This window comes from Lygodium microphyllum, chromosome 8, assembly GCF_053477565.2.
Source record: "Lygodium microphyllum isolate KBCC chromosome 8, Lygodium_microphyllum_v1.1.10, whole genome shotgun sequence".
In the NCBI taxonomy this organism is placed as follows: domain Eukaryota; kingdom Viridiplantae; phylum Streptophyta; class Polypodiopsida; order Schizaeales; family Lygodiaceae; genus Lygodium; species Lygodium microphyllum.
The window spans coordinates 13,130,933-13,147,178 of NC_141142.1; the positions used below are offsets into that span (position 1 = coordinate 13,130,933).

Below are 16,246 nucleotides of genomic sequence, written 5' to 3' on the forward strand. Positions count from 1 at the left end.
AAAATGTTGTTGTTGGGCAAGGTGTATGGCCTTCAAGGCATAATGAGGTTGATGACTAGCAAAGTGAAGAGGAATTTGATGACCAGTTGAAGAATCGGATGAGGACAACAGTAAATCTCTTTGCTGAATTAGCAATGGACCTCAATTTATCCGATTTTAGAATGCTCTGAAGCAGGTCAGCAAGGGCAAGAAAAAGAAATCCTTTACACCTTCGGGACAGCAAGGTGCACCAAAGGTAATGCCAAAGCCTTCATTTGAAGCTCCCAAAGATGCTAATGAAACAAAACAGTTGGTACCTACTGGGCAAGGAATGCAAATGCAAGGCCATCACGGAAGTGCCAATCCAATGGATTTTGGACAGTTGTGGGCATGCATACTATGATGGGTTAGCCACGATACCTTGGTGGAAGCACGATTTTTCATGCTATGGTTGGACAAGGACCGCATACGAGAATGTATGGTACAAATCTCAATGGTATGCATCAGCCAACGCATGGTGTGCAAGGCCTAATGCATTTGGATATTGTTTGAAATGTGTAAAACCCTATGTATGGTAGCATTGGTTTGATGCCTAGGGCACAACGTAGTATATTTGGTAATGCATATGTGTCCCCAAATGCTTACAGGGCTCAAGCAATGAGTGTTGGTCATGCAAATGCTCTATTTGGCGTTGGTTTTGTCGTAAATTCAGCGAATGCACCCTTTTTGTAGCATCCAATGTATGACAACTTGACACCCAAAGGGCAACAAAAGACTATGATGAGGGTAGAAAAGCAGTGAAGTTTGAGTCTTTCCCTTTAGTAGTGCACAAGATAGACTAAAAGCTTTGACTTTTGTTCAGCAGTTTGATGCAGGCTATTTAAAGCGGAATTTCACCAAGTCCTCGAAGATTCGAAAGACAACCACTTTTTTGAAAGGGAATGCATTGTAGTAGTGGTCCACTCTTTTAATGCAAGGTAAAGAACCGTGAATGTGGATACAATTTAAGAAAATGTTTGTATCAAATTGGTTGACAAGTACATTTGAGGTGGACATAACGACAGCTTGGAATAAGTTGGATGCTAAGGAATGCAAGAATTGGGAGCTTTGGGATGCATTGTTGCCTATTACTTTTTATCGCAGTGATGTATTTTGGGCAAGATGTATAGATTTTCCTTCAAAAAGGATGGTATAGTGCATGTTGTTCGGAAATTGCAGCTCTGATATTTGTGGTCCCGTGAGGACATGTGCACTTGGAGATCATCTTTACTTTGTTACATTTATTGATTATTGATGATTACTCTTGGTATACATGGGTGTATGGGTTGAAAGCAAAATCTGATGTGTTTATTCATTTTAAACATCTTGTTGCAAAGCTTGAGGGTGAAACTGTCTTGAAAGTGCAGGCACTTCACACGGATAGAGGGGGGAGTACATGTCTAGTGCGTTTGAGACATATTTGCTTAATCATGGCATTAGGCATCAAGCCATTGTTAGAATGACTCTTTAGTAGAATGGTGTTGTTGAAATGAAGAAGCACACTCTTATGGAGATGACTTGTTGTATGCTCAAAAGCAAGGGGCTGCCTCATCCATTTTGGTTTGAAGGCTTTCAGTGTGCAAATCATGTGTTGAATCGTGCACCCACTAAGGCACTAAAGATGATCACCCTGTTTGAAGCTTGGCATGGCAAGAAACCCAAGGTTGACTACTTTTGGGTGTTTGGTTGCATAGCCTATACACATGTTCTGAAAGAGCTTTGTGGGAAGCTTGATGACAATGTTTTTAAATGCATATTTACTGGCTGTAGTTTGGAAAGCAAGGACTATCGCTTGTATGACCCACGCATATAGAAAGTTTTTGTTAGTATGGATGTCATATTTGTTGAAAATGTTGCATTTTCACATGATCAGTTTCAAATGCGAGCCACCCATGACATTGATGATGTCTTCGAGGGTCTCTTGCCACTTTCTTTGGAGTCCTTGTCTGCTGTAAATGGCCGGACACACATAATACAACAAGCTGTTGCTTCATCATATGTTTTTGACAATAACAGTGTATGGATGATGGTTTGCCACATGTAGTGCAACATGAAAGGGCTGCGGTAAATGCAACAAAAACAGTTTTGAGATGGTTGTTACAAACTCTCTACGAGAGTAAAATGGATGCTCCTTTAGCTCAATGCACTAGGAGGGCTGCTAGATATAAAGCACATGATGTAGAGGGAGCCCTTTTGGCTGATTTTACGGAAGTAGATGATTGTGATGAGCATGTATTTATGAGCTCACTATTGGATGATGATGAGCCTACTTCCTTGGATGAAGCTCAACAAGATGTACATTGGATGCAGGCCATGTAGGATGAGTTAAGACTCTATTGTCACTAACTCTACATGGGATCTTGTGGATTTACCGGTTGGCAAGAAGGCCATTGGCACAAAATGTGTTTTTAAACTCAAATGCAAGGCTGATGGTATGGACAAGTACAAAGCACGGTTGGTAGCAAAAGGCTATGCACAAAAAAAGAGTGTAGACTATAAAGAGACTTTTGCTCCGACATCTCATATGAGTACGGTGAGATGTGTAATCGCTATGGCTGCAAAGGTACATTAGTTGGACATTAAGACAACATTCTTGAATGGGTATTTGTAAGAAGATTTTGTGCCACAATCTCTAGGTTTTGTGGTTAAGGGAAAAGAGCACATGATATGCAAGCTAAACAGAGCTCTTTGTGGTCTCAAATAGCTTCTCGTGCATGGTACTCTAAAATTGATGCATATTTTGCCAGCAAAGGGTTCAAAAACAGTCCAATTGCTCCCACTCTGTACATTAAGAATGAAGGGGGAGACTTGTTGATTAGCATTCTTTATGTAGATGACACGCTTCTCACTGGACATAGAGAAGCAAAAATTGCAGATTTAATTGCTGAATTAAAACATGCATTTGCTATGTCAGATATGAGTTGTCTACACTATTATTTGGGATTCAATTCACCCAAAATTAACATGGTATCATTATGTCACACTCACAGTATGTGGATAAGCTATTATTTAGGCTTAATATGCAAGATTGCAAACCTATGTGTACTCCAATGGAGCCAAGCTTAAAGTTATCTATGCATGATGGTGAAGAGATGTCTGGTGTTGCAATTTACAGCCAGGCTGTTTTATTTATATTTGCAACACGTCTTGACATTTAGTATGCAGTATCTTAGGTGAGCAAGTATATGCATAGCCCACGGACTGTACATTGGCAAGTTGTTAAGTGGATCTTTAGATACTTGCAAGGTACTCAGTCACATGCATTATTATTTCGTGGGGGGAGCTTATAGTGATTTAGATTGGGGTGGTGATGTAGACAGTAGGTAGTGTACTAGTGGACACTGTTTCTTTCTGGGCCATTTATGCATTTCATGACTAAGCAAGAAACATGTTATAGTGCTGCCTCCTCTTGTGAGGTTGAGTACAAGGCAGCCTTCATGGCAACAATTGAATGTGTATGGTTGCGTAGATTGTTGGCTGATCTACATTTACCTTTGGAGGGTCCTACACCCATTTTTCTTACAATTAGAGTGTATTGTAGTGGCACGAAATCCTGTGTTTCTTGCTTGCATGAAACATATTGAGAGGCATTATCATTATGTCAGAGAGAGATGTTATGCAAGAGAGATTAGCTTGATGTATGTTTCTACATAGGAAAATGTTACTGACATTTTCGCCAAGGCACTATCTCACGAGAAGTTTGAGGCATTTCGCAAGTTTTTAAACTTACTACCCTTTGGTGATTGATTGTTCTTGTACTTGACCAGATTGGCATTGCAAGGGGATGTTAGAATTTGCCATTTCTTTGGGCAGTGCCCAATATTTTACTTTTTAGTTCTTTTACTCTTCTTAATGTTAACACAGCTAAAGTTATAAGTTGTGTCACCGCTCTTAGAGTTAGAGTTAGAGTCAGTTAACTCTAGTTGAGTTAGAGCTAGGTCTATCTTAGACCTATCTTATATCTTTCATTCTTATTCTTTCAGTTCAATAAGTACACTGTACCCTTTCGCTTTAGCACACTCTCATTGTCTCCCTTTTCTCTCTTGCATAGCTTGTTCTCATTTTCCAACAAAAACACAAATCAATCCAAGCATTACAAAGGTAGATCAATGACCCAATTAACTGCCTGTGGCAAGATCGTTGCCAGTGAATGTGCATGGGCCGTAGCCTTCCGTTTCAGATCCATGGGAATAGAAAGAGCTTTATAGTGGTCCATCTTAAACATAGTTGAAAGCTCATGTACATACCATTGTAGCCGAAAGATCATTGCGGGCCATCTTGTGTTTGCCACTCCCTAGGGACTCTCTCAATCCTTGAATCATGTAGTGGACCACACGCCCAATGAGGAGGAGGCCAATATCTCCTCGCCGCTCTACCTCTGTTGAAGTCTCTACCGGCGTTGGGTTAATAGGTGAATCTAGTGGTAAAGCAATCTCCTCCTTCATTGAAGCCATGGTCTCAGGTGCCTAACTATCACCTCGATCTTCAAGCACGTGATATTCAACACCCCCCCTTGCTATTGGAAACTCCACGAACCAAACATCTTGACTCACATATATCACTTGTGAAAGAGGATTATAAAGCTTGTATCCCTTGGATTGTGAGCTATAACCCATAAACACTTATCTTTTTGAAGAGGGATCAAACTTTTTCCTCTGTTTCTTCAAGATGTGAATATAAGCATCACACACAAACACCCTGAAATAAGACACATCTAGCTTTTGACCAAAGTAAGCCTGAAAAGGTAGCATACCAACCACGGTCAATGTAGGGGATTAATTAAGGATGTGAACAACAGTGGCCATTGCTTTGGCCCATAGACATTGAGGTGTCTACCGATGCTCCATCATAGTCCACACCATCTTGATCAGATTGCAATTCTTCTGCTCCAATATGCCATTATCTTGAGGTGTGTTGGTGTTGCTAGACTCCTAGGGAATACCACGATCTGCACAAAACTTGGCTGGCTTGTTGGAGACAGACTCCCCTTTTTTTGTTAGATTGCAAGGTCTTGAGTTTTTGCCAAATTTGTTCTCCTTAGAGATCAACCAATCCTCGAAGTGCGAGAATGCTTCTGACTTTAGCTCCAAGAAATACATGTAAGTTATCTTGCTAAAATCATATGCAATTAGCATAAAGTATAAACTCCCCTAAAGAGACTCTATCCACATCGGTCCACATAAGTTAGTTGAAACAAGCTTCAAGGGTTGCTTGCCTATGCTAAGCCTTGCTAGGAATCACATCTCCATGTTGCTTGCCATGAATGCAAGATACTCATGGCAGGTGGCTCACCCCAATCTCTAGCAATTCATATACAAGTTGACTATGAGCAACCCTCCGAAGGTACTCATATTTGAGGTGGCTGAACTGAGTATGCCATAGCTCGGTTTGAATTTGTGAAGGAGGAGGAAGAGAAGTAAAGATTGATGAAGTCCGTATCTAGTAGACTTTCTCCTCATGACCTCGAAGAACTTGTTGAGAATCTCCATCAAGAACTTGGAAAGAGTCCTTATTAAACTCGAACATGAGATGAAGAGTACTAGTCTTTCTTAATGAAAGATGATGATATCCCAGACTTGGCACATAGAGAACTTTTGATGTGTGGGCATCACCTTGCCCGTTTGGAATCAAATGTATGTCACCTTTGCTTTTGATAGGGACTGAAGAGTTGTCATCAATGAGAATTTACGCATTCATTGGACATTTACGGGCGATACCATTAGTCCATCTATAAGAGGAGCCATGTGGTGAGAAGTGCCGCTATCCAGAATCCACTCACGAGGTTAAGGGGCTAACATTGCTACATTATAGGCTATTGAAAAAGCATTTCCAATCACCTCCAAATGGAGGAAGTTAGCTAATGAATGAGCAACCATTGCTCTGAGTCCTTCATAGATTTCTGTTTCTTGGTGTCCTTCTTCGAATGACTTGTTGTACCAAAAATGTGACAAGTGGACTCCTTGGCTTTATTTATTTTTGTTTTCTTGTTCTTATTTTCCTTGTTGTTGTTCTTTCCCTTTACTAGGAGCACTGTCATGTCAATGCCTCTAACTTGGGAGCGTTTAGACCTTTAAGTTGCTTCTCTTAGTCCATGACCATTGGAACCAACTTGTCCCACTTAAGGATATCTGTCCAGCTTGAAGCAATCAAGGCGGAATAGAAAGCACTAAAGTAGGGTTGCGACTGCGAAAGAATAGTTATCGCCATGTCCTTTGAGGTAATCACCTTTCCTATGTTCTGGACCTGCATTTGCAATTGTTGACACTTATTGACATGCTTCCGCGTGGAAATGGGCTTGGTTGGGCTCAACGACTGCATTTGTATCCCCAAAAACATATGTTTCATAACAATCTGATTGTACAACTGGTCTAATTTCAGCCATATCTTTCCAACAACTGTTAAATGCTTGATGTGCGCTATGAAGGATGTGTGTGTGTGTGTGTAGAGAGAGAGAGAGAGAGAGAGAGAGAGAGAGAGTGAGAGAGTGAGAGAGTGTGTGTGTCTCTGTATGTCTATGTTTGTTTGGGTATTCAGTTTATCCTAACATGCATGGACCTTGACCAACTCACTTTCTCATCAACGAAAAACTTAAAGCTATCACGAGTAGTAGGATAGTCTATAGCCTTGGTCATGAGCTCCGTCAAATCATACGACTCTTGGATGGAAAGCATCATTACTTGCCAAATGTAGTAATTCTCCCCATTGAGCTTTTGTTGGGAAGGAAGAGTAATACACGGGGACGTTATAGTTCATAATCACCTCAAACTCCGTGTTGTAAGCTATAGACTAGATATAGAAGATCCTGAGCCTATGGTGCTAGAAAAAGAGGGAATAGATTGAAGATACAAGTGTGGAGTGTTTTTTCCAGTAAAATGTGGCTGATCATATTACTCAAACAAACTGATTACAACGGAGTGTTCATGCTCAAGAGACTAGTTGGAGCTAATGCAAAGTCACAAATACATCATGTATACAAGCCTCTCAAGGCGGTCTGAGGGGGATGGGGGCAAGAAGCTAGAGGGGGGGGGGGGGGTGTATTGCCAACTGTGGCTGCCTGCCTGCATCACGAAAAACAGGTCCTGGCCACCCCAAGTGTGCATGAAGTGACAACGGAGCTCCTAGCGAGCCCTGGACTTGCCCTGCACCTGGTCCCATTGGCCGTGGAGGGAGTGGATGATGGAGGTTTAGAGCTCTGCTAAGGTTGCATGTACCGAAGGTCTCTCTCCGCCGAAAGCCTCCTGGCACGGCGCCTTCCAGATATGCCATCCAGTAAGACTCCCTATGATCTCCCATACCTTAGAGCGGTCTCTTGTGGGCTCCGGTACCTGGCGGATGGGTAGAGCCTCCAAACCGACCAATATGCACGACCCTGCCTCGATAATGAATATTGTGTCCTGCATCCCGGCCTCATACAGAAGGTGACGGCCCTGGTTAACTACCTTCCAACAGAAGCTCCCCATGAGATATATCCAAGGCTGGGTGCTATATGGTGAAGGATGCGGCATGCTCCTCTCCACATGAGCTGCGGCTCCTCACATGACCAAAGACAGTGCTTTGGGGTTTACAGAGGCTGTTGTGTACAACACTTGCAACCTCCCTCCTTTTGTATCTGGGCAAGCCAACTTCCCACCGCCAAGCCTTAATGTGCCACCAGCCATAAGAAATACGGCACTCTCCTCGGCCTCTAGCTATCCCATAGGTGGCGCCAAAAGGTCCATGCGAAAGGCTTCGTGATGCTGTGCTCCGCTTAGTGCCTACTACATGACGGCACCAATCCATATCTTCTTGCATCAGTACGTATCTGCCAATCTTGGCAGTGTACTCCAGGAACCTGGGTGGCTTCTTGGCAACAGTAGTGGCCGGCCATAGTCACTCTCCTGGATGCTGCTCTTGCTCATCAAGTGGTCTGCCCTCCCAGATCCAAAGGCGCCACTCCGTGAGCTCCTTCCAGAAAACATAGGGGTCCAGTTGCTATGTCTTTCCTTGAAGGCCCACCACTTGAATCCTCTTCCACGAAAGGGCGACTATCTCCTCATCATGCTGCCCTTTGTCAAGGGCTAGATGCCCCCCCCCTTCTAAACGACGAAGAAAGTCCCTTGTGGGGTGCCACCCACTTTACCTGCCACTTGGGATGCTTGCTGGTGAAAATCTAGTTGCCCATATCTCCCCAGGCTCTATCGGCTCTCGTATCAAGGGAACACAGAGGTATTGCTGCGTCAATCTCTCTTCTCCTCAGCTTTACTTCTCTCTGGTAGCCTGATACTTGTTGCAGACCTCCTCGTCTGCCAACCTATACACCTCCGGCCATGTCTTGATGGTACGAGTTGGGCGGGCCTCCCAACCAGCCCACTGGATGTGGGGGCCCTCGCTGATCTATGTCCCTACCTCAGCTTTGACTTGGGGGTTTCAGATCACCGGTTGACAGTCTATCTCCTCCTGGTAGCCTGGGGGCTCTAGATTAGGGCCTTACGGAGACCTTGCCACATGCGGAGTAAGCTGCATAGGAAAGGTGATCTTGGGGGGGTGACCTGGGCTGACGTGAAGATCCATCTTAGAGACGGCCTCCACTCACCGCCAAGCCTCGGTCTACAGTTGTGAAGGCCCTCCTGCAATAAGACCTTCCAGGTTTGCCCGCCTAGTGTGAGGCCATGAACAATTAGCTTGCCCAAGTGGGCCATATTTTGATACTTTGGGTCAATGATCCCAAGCCCTCCCTTTGTCCCATCCTGTACGATGGTCACCTACGGCACCTTGGCCTTGGAATCCCTGGAACCATCTGACCTTGACCAAAGGAAGTTCTACACTAGGCGGTGAACCTGCACTACACATGATGAGGGGAAACACCAACATGAGGCGATGTACCGGGCGGTTGCTAAGAGGACCTGGTTAATCACTAGGGTTCGGCCGGCTAGTGAGAGGCGAGCGGTGCTCCAGTAGGTCAGATTCCTCCAAATAGAATCAAGGACAGGAAGAAACTGCTGGGCAGGAGTGATGTCGAGTTCCACCTGGAACCCTAGGTACCGGACGATTTGCCCTCTGCTCACCCATCTAAATCCTAGGTGGATGCCCCACTCCGTTCTAGAGTCAGTGTTTGGGAGGAAACCAACCGACTTTCGCAAGTTGATTTTTGCTCCCGCTACAAAATAGAATACGTCAAGAGTTAGCCTCACTCTCTCCAGCATCAACTCATCGTACTTGATGTAGAGTGATATACGATCTGCGTACTACGAGTCTAACAACTCAGTCTCCTGTCTCATTGGAAGTTGGAGGCCGCGTAATCTGCTCACAAATGACCTTAGGAAGTGAGACATCGCCTTTGCAAAGAGTAGAAACAGGTATGGAGCCAGGTAGCAGCCCTGTCGAACCAATCTCTCCAGTTGAAATTCCTCTCGTCGCCTTCCGTCTATGAGAACCCTGTTGGTGGCCGATCTGTAAAGGGCGGAGACCCCGCGAATCCAAACCTTGGGGAATTCCAACCTCACCATGGTGCCCTCTAGGAACTAGGAAATCCCAATCCACCCTGTCACAAGCTTTCTCAAAATCCAAGAGTAGTACGGCCATTCTCTGCCCACTGTGTTGAGCCCACTCTGTCGCCTCAAAGAAGGTAAATACATTGTCTAGGATGCTTCTATCCTGGACAAAGCCTGTCTGTGTGTCATGGATCATGTCTGGAAGCATGGGGCGTAGTCACCTACCAATCATCTTTGCCAAGGCTTTATAGGCTACTGACAATGAGGTGATCGGTCTCCATTGGGAAAGCTTCAACTGGTCTCCCCCTTTGAGGAGAAGACTGATAAGGCCTGCCGAAAGACTCCCTGGCATCTGTCCTGAAGTGAAAATCTCCTCGAAGGCTATCAATAGGGGGTCGTTCACCACTTCCCAGTAGGTAGTGAAGAAGGCCTTAGAGAGGCCATTCTCTCCCGGGCATTTTTGCCCATCCTGTGTATGGAAAGCCTCCTCTAGTTCCTTTTGTATGAAAGGGGCTAGGAGGGAGCATCCCATCTCCTTTGTAACGAGGGGCGGTATGTGATCCCAGATTTGCTATCTACATCTCTGTCCTCTAGTTGAAGCTGTCTCCTCCTGCTGAAAAAGGCGCGTGTAATAGTCGGTGGCAATCTCCATCACCTCGTCTGGGCTAGAATGATTTCTCCCATATTGATCCTGAAGGTTGCGTATTTGCTCTCTTGCGGTGCACATTGAAAGAACTCCTTGCACATTGTGTCTCCCTTTCGCGCCCGGAAGGTTGTTGAGGTTTGGAAAGAGAACTTGGAGCACCTATCCTCTAGGCTAGCAATGGCTGCTCGCGTGCGCACCTCTTGTGCATGGAGGGTGGGATCCCTTGGTGCCTCCTATAGTAATCTCTCCGTGGCTGCAAGGTCCTGCCGGAGTGCTCTCTCCTCCTCCCAGCTTTGCTACCTGGCCTGTATGGCTGCCTCTTGGCAGGTTCTGCTCGACTCGGCTCGGACCTCTGCAACCTCCTCTGCTATCCGGTCCCTCGTGTCCCACTCTCTGGTTCTAATCTGCTCTATCTATCTCGTCACCTCCTCCCTCCTTTAGATCGAGTCACGGAGCCGATAGGATTGTGTGTCTAGGGCAGATGTTGGGGGATTAAGTATCGGGAGAACCGGGCAATGATTGAACAATGTGGTGCTTGCCAATTGCTCAATGGGCTCCATGAGATCTGTCCAACTGCTCCAGCAGGTCTCCACCTAGGTGTTTGTATACCAAAGAGAAGTCCAACGACCTCTCCCTCCTGTGGAAGGCTTGGTCTTTCCAAGCATCGCGTGCTTCTATTGCTAGCAGAAAGACCTCCCATGCCTCGTGCTTCTCCCTAGCCATGCCCTGGTAGTTTGTTCCTCTGCCCTGCTGGTCCTCCAAAGCCTCCAGGTTGTTGAAGTCTCCTCCAACGATCCCTCTGGGAGTCCATCCGTGATCACCGAGAACATGTTGCGTGCCCTATTCTCCGTAGGGGCATAGACATTGAGGACTCCAAGGCATAAGTCCCCAATATCCAATCTGATCCACAGAACCCTCCCTGCCACTATTGTCTCATGGTCTTGTACAAAGGTGGTGAGACTTGGGCCAATAGAGATGCATACGCCTCCATTTCTACCGTGGGCACCTATGGCGTGCTCCTAGTAAGTGTGCGAGCAGACCAGAAGTATCTTCCCTAAGTGCTGGGCCTGGGTAGGGATGAGCTTGTGCTCCTGTAAAAGTAAGATGTCGATCTGTCGAGCAAGGGTAGGCTGCAACTCCTGCCGAACAATCAACTTCTTGGAACCACGTGCTCCACTGTGGTGGAGACTATTCAGATTCCAAGATGCAAGGTGTAAGCTCATGGGGAAATCTGTTACTGACCGAAGAGGCATCTGTTCGGTGTGGAGGCTGTTGATGAGGAGGAGAAGCTATGAGGCATGCAAGTACACTTTGCCGCCAATCGGGACGGCGAACTCTAGTTCCCATGGTGGCCCTCGGCCGGACCATAGGGGTGATAGATGCTGCAGGTGGTACTATCAATGCATCTATCAGCCATGTTGAGAGTCGTGACTCTTTACATTGGTAGAAACGAGCCGATTTTGCCAGGGGCCACTCAATCACCTCCCTCGGAGCTCTCCACTGTGGAGGGGCTCGAAAGATAATGCTCAAGTGTGGGACCTCGGCACCAGCCCACTAGTTAATGTCCATCATGCAACCAGGCCACTATTGTGCAAACAGTGCTAGTCCTTCTTCTCCCATCCACTTGGAGATGTGGTCCGCCACTTAACTCTTCAACTCTTACTCTATTTGTGTAGTCGTGCAGTCCCATGAGTGAGAGGACTGAAGAAAAAAGGCGTAGTTTGGTCCATACGGTGGTGCTAGTAGATGGACCTTGCCTCTCCTTGACTTACGAACCACGAAGATTCCCACCTCTAGAGATAGTGGGAACTCTCCGCGCTCCGCAACTCTCAGGTAGGACCATGGGCCACTGCGGAAGAACTCCTGTGGCATTAGCTGTGTCTGTCTCGGGAAAGTGTGACGGGCGGCAGGGGTGGATGAGGTGGTTGTTGTATGGGGGGGGGGGGGCGGGGAAGACTATTGGTGCGAGGAGGATGTAGGGGTGTGTGGCTCATCACCTCTTGTGGGAGGGGGGGGGGGTGGGGTCTGGAGGGGATCACTTGAACCGGGTGCGGATTAGGGGGGGTGCTCGGTAGGAGAGGTGGTGGGCGGGAGAAGGATGGTGGGATGGATAGAGGTGCATGGCGGTTGTGGGAGGGGGGGCCTGATGGCCCTAGAAAGGGGGGCTGTGGGCTAGGGTCAGTTTGGGGGGGGGGGGGGGCATGGGATGTGGGTGTGGGGGCCGTGGGAACTCAGGTGAGGTAATCTGTGGCACGGGTGGTGGATGTGGGGGGTTGCAGTCTTATCGGGTGGGGTGGCTGTGGAGTGCTCTATCAAGGGGGTGGCTCGCCCACTTGCTCCTTGCTATCGAGGCTGGGTCTGAGGAACTGGCTGCCCCCCCCCCCCCCCCCCCCCCCCCCCACTGTCTCCCTCTCTGTCGTCTCTGGGCCTGTGTGAAGACGTCAGGATCCACCTGCGGGCCTGTCAGTGGAGCCGCCTTGGCTCCGAAACGCATACAAATTGTTGCTTGATGCCCAAAGTTGTGGTAGTGCAAGCACTGCCCTGGCTGACCCGTCACAATGACCTGTTGTCTAAAGTAGTGCCCGCCCGTCTCAATCTCTAGGAACTGTCGGACATTCTTGACCTCTTTCACTGCCACCTGTACCTTTGGTACTGCTGCTGTTGTCACTACATCAAGGACAATGCCGAAGAGCCGTCCAAAGTCTTCCACCAACTGGCGATACTCTATTGCCAGGCCGGGGAAAAGAAGGGTGACCGGGTGCCAAAGAAACTTGTTGTGGAGTGCAAATGCCTCCACAGTAAAGCCACTGTACCAAGGGACCATGTATATGACCCCCTTCGTGGACATAGATGGTGAACTAGCAAGTAACTCGCGGGCTGCGTTTGCCGAATTGAGCTTGACCATGAAGATCCCTTGGCCCATTAGGACGGCCTCCACGATCTGCGTTGTGTTGATGCGCAGCGTGGAGTGAAGCCAGTCTTGAAGCTAGGCCCTGGCTGGGGAATGTCCTATTACTTGACCATAAATCACTGTTTCCTTTAGCTCCAGCTCCTTAGCTCGGACAGCTAAGAGCTGCGCCTAGAGAGGATGACACGCAAGGTGTTTGATTGGGGGGCAGTCGCTGAGTGGGCTGGCGTCTGATGAGAGGTTTCCATTGCGCGACCCTTCTAAGAAAACTACCAATCACGTCCTGGTGCTACTTGTGGGGGGAAAGTAGCTGTAGAAGAGGGAGCAACTAGGGGGTGGGGGCGAACTGTCGGGGCAGGGGGGAAAGACAGATAGGCGGGGCAGGCTGTCTCGAGCTGACGGGGCAGTGCGTGGGGGGGCGAGCTGATGTAGCGGGCGCTGGCGATGGTGCAATCGATCTGGGCGGGCGTGAACAGACGTGACGGGGGGGGCAGCTTGTGACGTGATGGGCTTGAGCCAATCTCTGGAGTCTAATCTTTAGCTTCTAAAAGGATGGGGAAGAGAACCTAAATGCACATTTGATGAGGGTGGGACATGTGAGAGTGCATAGAGAGAGAAGGTGAGAACCTAGTGAAAGAAGGAACAAAACTGAACTGACACCTCAGCAAATGCAAGGCTGCTATAGTCAGCTACCACATCAATGAGCAGTTTGGAGCTTGCTTCGGAGGCTGTTCGTTGTTCATGTTTCCTCTGAAGCTATTCCCCTCTCGTTTTGGCCATCTTTGCTCCATTGGCCTTTTGCCACACCTAGGATCTCAGAGGGAGATATTGGCAGCTTTACCACTGGTCATGTTCATCAGCCTTTTCATTATCTGCATGTTAGATTTAGGCAACACAATCCTCTGATACTTCTGCCATTTCCACATGTGCAGACAACTTTTGTTGTGAATGGTTGGGCGTCATGTTTTGATTAGCTCCATGTTGCTGCCATGTGGCACATTTCAGCTGTTCTCGACTCCTTTTGGAATGCTGTTACTTTTTATTTTTCTTAACCTGGTGGCAGTGTTCTTCAGGTCTGATCTGTTTTAAAGCAAGTCGGCGAGTTTTGGGTCTGTTTGGATACATAGGCTTTGCACTTTCTGTCCTTAGCATCAGGTGTTTGTCCATTCAGATCACAGTCCTACTCCAGCTAGCATTTGTCATTCCTCTTCCTCATCGTCAGGCTTTTTCTCCTCCTGGTGCTCCATTTTGGTGCCCTCTCTGCCTTGCATGCTGGCTTTCAGACACATACGGGTGGCTCTGGTGTTTTATGGAATACTAGATGGTATCTAGAGAAGCAGGCCTACCTAAGAGACATGAGGGAATTCAGCAGTAGCTTTTACTACTGTAGTCGTCAGTTATTTCATCTCACAGCAGAAAATATGTTCACAAATACATATTGCTGACAGTTTTAATGATATCATGCAACCTGAATAACTTGGTGCTCTGCTTCTCATGCAATTGTGTGTTTTTTAAAATAATGGTTTCTGTTTTTTCAGAGTCACACTGCCCCAGTCACGGAGCAAGCAATGCGTGGACTATCAGAGAATGAAGCCAATGAACAGGACGTAAAGTAGCAAAGTGAGTTGCCAAATGGAAGCAATCATTGTCTTTGTTATGCACACATCGCTAGCTTGTTGGAGGGATGGATTTGTGAACTTGAAATTTCTGTCATCCTTACAATATACTACTTCTCAAGCTTGCTTGCAATGGTTCATTCTTGGTGGTTGGTGAATTTGGCATCTTTCTCAATGAGAAAGTCACTTCTGAATAAAAAAGTAAAGGACAGGAGACACATCTTTGCCTCAAAACTATATACCATAGGAAATCCCAATTTATTTCGGTAGAAAATGAAAACGTTCCGAGGTTCTCTTTTCTTACTGATGTATATCTGAGCCAGTCTAAACGAACATGCTGAATGACCTCAACATGCAGTAGTTGTTTAATTCTGTGATTTAACAGTTCTACTTTTGCAAGACAAGCGCACGGTTGTTATGATTGTAGGATTATTTTGAAGAGATGAGCTGTGAGGACCAAGTGTTGCAACACCAAATTGGGGTGTTTTTGGAATAATGCAGAGCTCATTTAATGTTAGTAGTGGTTGGAACATGGAGTGAATGTGTCATCCAGATGATGTTTGCCTGCCATGTTAGGAGCCCAAGTTGGCCTCGTGGAATTGCTTTTGATTTAATGTCAGGAGTATTTTGTCCGCATTATGTTGAAACTCAAGCCAAGTTCAATACCTTGTGACCTTGAAATCATTCAAAGTTCATGGCGTGTGCATCCATGGATGCACACCATATGCAAATGCACACTTATGTGTGGATGAACACACTATGTGCAGTTAGACGCCCGGATACACATGTATAGTCGGATGCACTAGGGTGAACGGATGCACATGTCTTCCTATGATGTGGGGGTGATGCACACTACGGATGTCCAAATATACACGTGGATGCGCAATGCATGAATGTGCTATGTGCAGTTCGATGCACTGTGTGCGATTGGATGCACTGTGTGCAGTTAGATGCACATGGACACACAAGAAGGTGATGCAACTATGGATGCACATGGATGCAGGAGTGCACATGGATATATGGATGCAAAAGTTGATGTGCGAGTGTCTAGGAGTGTACTAAATGTAGGTGGATGGCTCATACTTTTTTGAGTGCTAGTGATAATCTTTTGGAGGGTGGTTTTGGAGGATGTTGCACACACCTCTTGATTATCTTGGAGTCCCTTTTTCTAGTATAGTAGACATTGCGCAGGTCTTTTTTCCCCATACATTCAGCTACTAGCAAGGACTTTATATTTTGGCATACACCATCATTTGTTCAATACATCAGTTACTCCATAAGGCAACTACTTTACATAAATTCAAGTTCATGGTATTTAATAAATATAATGCTGATCACATTGATAAAAAGAAAGGTAATAAATACATCATCCTTAGATGTCTTAGGGTCTTAACCCAAGGGCAGTACTTTCTTAGCAAAAGGCTTAAAAGACCCAATACTTGCTTTCTCAAAGCTAAATTGCCACTAGATGCTCATAGAATAATCTAGTACAATCCATAGGCAATTTAATGCCATTCCTACCAAATGCAATATTTGCCCTTTTATGCTAGATGAACCTCAAAGTCACCATAGGCACCAAGGATACAAG

At 46.4% G+C, this 16,246-nt stretch overlaps 1 protein-coding gene across 3 annotated transcripts in view; it reads left to right on the forward strand.

Annotated features, from left to right (window-relative positions):
• The window catches only part of LOC148031980 (uncharacterized), a 77,910-nt gene extending 62,848 nt beyond the window's left edge, over positions 1 to 15,062 (forward strand). For all 3 annotated transcript variants that reach the window (XR_015691732.1, XR_015691733.1, XM_087684015.1), the window contains one exon: positions 14,581 to 15,062. Coding sequence is in view for 1 of the 3 variants with exons in the window: in XM_087684015.1 (XP_087540141.1) it covers positions 14,581 to 14,658 (78 nt within the window). In the remaining 2 variants the exon portion in view is untranslated. The remainder of the gene's footprint in view (positions 1 to 14,580) is intronic.
• The last annotated feature ends 1,184 nt before the right edge of the window (positions 15,063 to 16,246 follow it).